We start from the raw sequence: 5,000 nt of genomic DNA on the forward strand, positions 1-5,000 counted from the left end.
GCATCCACACGCACCCAAAATATGTAAGTAGGAACCCAGTCTTTCTTTTGAATCTCGCTTAACAGACAAGTTGAGCTGACGCCTGACATCCTCTACTATATTACACACTATATATTCTAAAGTGATAAAGCTAAGACGGGACGAATGAAGTCCTGGCGTCTACTTTGGGCAGAAAGGGACGGGATGAGGAGGAGACAGGAGGGGGAGAAGAGAGGGGAGTGGGAGGGGAGGAGAAGATTGGGGGAAAGGGAGAGGAGGGATAGGAAAGGGGGAGAGGAGAGAAGAATGGGGAGACAGGAAGGGGAGAAGAGAGGGGAGAGGAAGGGGAGCAGAAGAATGGGGGAAAGGGAGAGGAGGGATAGGAAAGGGGGAGAGGAGACAGGAAGGGGAGAAGAGAGGGGAGTGGGAGGGGAGGAGGAGACAGGAGGGGGAGAAGAGAGGGGAGTGGGAGGGGAGGAGAAGATTGGGGGAAAGGGAGAGGAGGGATAGGAAAGGGGGAGAGGAGAGAAGAATGGGGAGACAGGAAGGGGAGAAGAGAGGGGAGTGGTAGGTGAGCAGAAGAGAGGGGAGTGGGAGGGAAGCAGAGGAAGGGGGAGAAGAGAGGGGAGTCGGAGGGGAGCAGAGGAAGGGGGGACAGGGAGAGTAGGGATAGGAAAGGGGGAGAGGAGAGAGGAATGGGGAGAAGGGACGGGGCGAGGAGGAGACAGGAAGGGGAGAAGAGAGGGGAGTGGGAGGGGAGGAGAAGATTTGGGGAAAGGGAGAAGAGGGATAGGAAAGGGGGAGAGGAAACAGGAAGGGGAGAAGAGAGGGGAGAGGAAGGGGAGCAGAAGAATGGGGGAAAGGGAGAAGAGGGATAGGACAGGGGGAGATGAGAGAGGAATGGGGAGAAGAGAGAGGAGGAGAAGGGGAGAACAGAGAGGAGAGGAAGGGGAGAAAAGGAATGGAGAAAGGTGAGAGGAGAAAGGAGGAGGAGGAGGAGAGAATTGAGGAAGCAGAGAAAGGTGAGAGGAGAAAGGAGGAGGATGAGGAGAGAATTGAGGAAGCAGAGAAGAGGGATGGGAAAGGGAGAGAGGAGAGAGCAATGGGGAGAAGAGAGGGGAGAGGAAGGGGGAAGAAGAAAGAAGAAGAGGGAAAAGAAAGGGGAGGATGGGAAGAGGAGGAATGAGGAAGATGAGAAAAGGGATAACGAAGGGGAAGAAGAGAAGGGAGGATGGGGAATCAGAGATTGGAAAGGGAAGAAGAGATGATATACTGGGGAGAAAAAAGACAAGGAAAGGGAGAACAGAGATAAGGAAAAGAGAATAGAGATAGAGAAGAGGGTTAAGCGAGGGGAGGGTGGGAAGAAGAGGAACGAGGAGAGAGAGGGGGGGGGGGGGGAGGAAAGCAGGGAAGGCGAAGGGAAGAAGAGAAGACAGGGCGGGGATAAGCGAGAGGAGGAAGGGGAAAAGAAGGATGATGAAAATGGACAGGAGAGATGAGGGGCGAAGAGGAGGAGAAGGAGGAGAAGAAGGAACAGGAAGAGGAGGAGGAGGAGAAGAGAAGGAGGGGAGGAGGAACAGGAGGAGGAGGAGGAGGAGAAGAAGAAGAAGGAACAGGCAGAGGAGGAGGAGGAGAAGGAAAAGGAGGAGGAGGAGGAGGAGGAGGAGCAAGTAGGGTGCAAGGGAGATGAGAAAAGGCCAGGAAGCGTGGGCGACGTGCATGAAGGCGTGCAAATGGGATCTGTGTCATATGTGGAGTAAATTGATGGCTAGGGAAGACGCCGCCGCAAGTCCCCTCGGGCGGGAGAGGGGAGCCTCCTTGTCATACCGTATGAAAGGAGAGAGAAAATGCAGGGAACTTGAGGCTCAGGGCGTAACTAACTTTGTACGCACGCTTAAAAAAGACGCGAAATACGAGGAGTTTTCTGTAGTAAATTACATCATAGTTGCTCTTGATATTTCCATTTTTGTCATGTAAGTTACAGTGTTTGCGCGCGGCACTGCCTCGGAATAAACAAACTGGCCAGGAGAGCACACCTCGCGGATGTCATGGCTCGGTACTTTTGACCTTTTTGTCACAGCAGAAGCTTTATTTTTTGCTCTGGCCTTCTCTTTTTTCGCCAAATAGTTTTTTTCTTTTGTCATAAGGTTTTAGTATGTCTATAAACTATTGCTAGTTATAGAAAACAACTTGTTTTTCTATGGGTGCATAATCATCTTATTCCCTGTATATATATATATATATTTATATATATGTATGTATGTATATGCATGTATATATATATATATATATATATATTTTTTTTTTTTTTTTTTTTTTTTTTTTTGATAAATAGATATGTAGATAATATGTTTTGTAAGACTTTTACTTGTCATCTTACTCGCTGTATGATACGTTTCTTATCACTTAATTCTCTGCTATACGTATTTCCATAGGACAAATAAGAATTTCGTATTTTTCAAAGCACCTTGCATTCCTCTACACTTGGAAAAACGTAACACTACCGAGTTAATGTATAATTCATTTACATGATCTTCTTCACAAGGACAGGAGAAAAGTAGATTCCTCGTAAGGCGCAAACATCTTGTCCTCCCTTCACGTATAGACAGAGTTTCATGCCATTTGTAAACTCCAGAGTACTGAACTGACGATGGTAGTGACTTGATAGTATTGCACTGCAAGCGTATCTCTTAATGAATCCAGTTCGGAAGATATATAAAGAAGCAGTATAAAACATGTGAAACAAACATTCATAAAAACATAGAAAGTAAAACAGATGTAAAATTCGAATTATCGGTGAAGATAAGATTTAGGTTAGGATTACGTTTGCTGATGATATAAAGAAGAAGAGGAGGAGGCACACACACTATTACAAACATGTATATGAAAGTATACATGTATATATATATATATATATATATATATATATATAAACATACATACACACACACATACATATATATTTATCTACCTACATATGTCTATCTATTTATCTGTCTATCAGTCTATTTATCTCTCTATCTCTCTCTCTCTCTCTCTCTCTCTCTCTCTCTCTCTCTCTCTCTCTCTCTCTCTCTCTCTCTCTCACTCTCTCTCTCTCTATCGATCTATAACATGTTCACAATGATGCACATCCTAAGTAGCCTACCTATTTCAAGTACATTATATTACCTCTGTATTGATTTTCCTTCAATGAAAGTATATACACACACCAGACCTCCTCCAAAACATAACAATGGGCACACGCTGATACACATCCTTACATACAACCTACTACATATAAGACATAGACCCCATATTAAAGACCCATACTAAGGACCCTCATCCCATACCCTGCAGAGACTCACCATCACACACTACATGTACTTCGCTCTGATCGTGTGGGTTCTTGTGTTGGTTCAACGTCACTTTCGACACCCCGCTGTCACGACCATTCACTTCGTCGGTGAGTATAATGACGTGGTTTGAAGAGGCTGATGTGAAGTTGAGGTTGAGGAAAGGCTTAGATGAATAGGTTGGAAGGATAGACAGAGAAATGGGGGGATTGGTAGGGGTGAGGTTGGAGAGAGAGTGAAAGGATGATGTAGGAGGATAGGGTGGATGTAAGAGGAGGTGATTGAGAATGGGAGGGAATCGGATAAAAGAGAGATAAACAATACAAGGAATTAGAGTTGAAAGAAGGATGGATAGAGAGAGAGAGAGAAAGAGAGAAAGAGAGAGAGAGAGAGAGAGAGAGAGAGAGAGAGAGAGAGAGAGAGAGAGAGAGAGAGAGAGAGAGAGAGAGAGAGAGAGAGAGAGAGAGAGAGAGAGAGAGAGAGAGAGAGAGAGAGAGAGAGAGAGAGAGAGAGAGAGAGAGAGAGAGAGAGAGAGAGAGAGAGAGAGAGAGAGAGAGAGAGAGAGAGAGAGGAGAGAGAGAGAGAGAGAGAGAGAGAGAGAGAGAGAGAGAGAGAGAGAGAGAGAGAGAGAGAGAGAGAGAGAGAGAGAGAGAGAGAGAAAGAGAGAGAGAGAATGTAAATTTGAACAAGACGATTTATCTAAAAAATCTAAGACTTCTAGGAAACCCAAGACACTGAAAAAAAGACCCGGGGGTAAAGTGAAACTAGGCGCAGATTACTCCCCGACGTGAAAAAAAAAAGAGAGAAGATGATTATGAAGAAAAAGAAGAAGAAGAAGAAAACGGAGTAGGGAGGCGGATAACCGCCGAGACACATAAAAATACATAAAAACTATATCCTCCAGCCTCCCCTCCTAGTTGCAAGCACTTTACTACATGCCCGTAACACGTTTTCTTCCAGGGACAGGCGGAGACACCGAGGGGAAAATCACTCACCTGGTGCTGCCGAGTCCTAAGAAGTTCGTTGCTGCCGAGGCGTATCGCGCACTGAAGACGGTGAGAGATAATATGCTGAAGGAATTTATCGGGGTTGACCTCCCGCCTTGGTTGGACGACCCCGCGAATGAGACGCAGGTAAAAAGGCTGTTTCCTTTACGCCATGTTTCATCTTCCAATTACAACTACTACTGCTGCTATTCTTCCTTTTCTTATTGTTGTTATTGCTATTACTACTATTATTACTGTTATTATTATCATTATCATTGTTGTTTAGTCAAATGATTAAATATAAGATTTGAAATAACTCATTTATTGCAGGGTTCTACCTGTGAACAATTCACATGTAAACAATAGGTGCAAAATTAATAGGTAACTCCTACATCAGCCTGTAAGATACAATCTATAAACCTTTCACAAGTACTTCCTCTCCTGTATTTATGGTCACATTTTTTTCAACAGGAATCCATATTACATGCTTCAAAGTGTTATCTCATTTTACAGTAATAAATAATAAAAAACAGGATCACTAGCCTTTCTTATTGTTTTTCTTCGAGTAAAGACCTCAGGCGCAACAAAACTTATGCATCTATAACACTGAAAAACACGACAAAGGATTACAGTTCATTATTTTTATCATTCATCCCAATTTTTTCATCACAGATTCCCAAAAGTGTTAAAATAGTGACCA

At 44.2% G+C, this 5,000-nt stretch overlaps 1 protein-coding gene across 3 annotated transcripts in view; it reads left to right on the plus strand.

Moving 5' to 3' along the window:
* LOC125038296 (carbohydrate sulfotransferase 1-like) overlaps positions 1–5,000 on the plus strand; it is a 36,343-nt gene that overhangs the window by 15,807 nt on the left and 15,536 nt on the right. For all 3 annotated transcript variants that reach the window (XM_047631754.1, XM_047631756.1, XM_047631755.1), the window contains exons 3-4: positions 3,319–3,424; positions 4,275–4,447. In XM_047631754.1, coding sequence (XP_047487710.1) covers positions 3,319–3,424; positions 4,275–4,447 — 279 coding nt within the window. The remainder of the gene's footprint in view (positions 1–3,318; positions 3,425–4,274; positions 4,448–5,000) is intronic.

The sequence above is a fragment of the Penaeus chinensis genome, chromosome 24 (genome assembly GCF_019202785.1).
Source record: "Penaeus chinensis breed Huanghai No. 1 chromosome 24, ASM1920278v2, whole genome shotgun sequence".
In the NCBI taxonomy this organism is placed as follows: domain Eukaryota; kingdom Metazoa; phylum Arthropoda; class Malacostraca; order Decapoda; family Penaeidae; genus Penaeus; species Penaeus chinensis.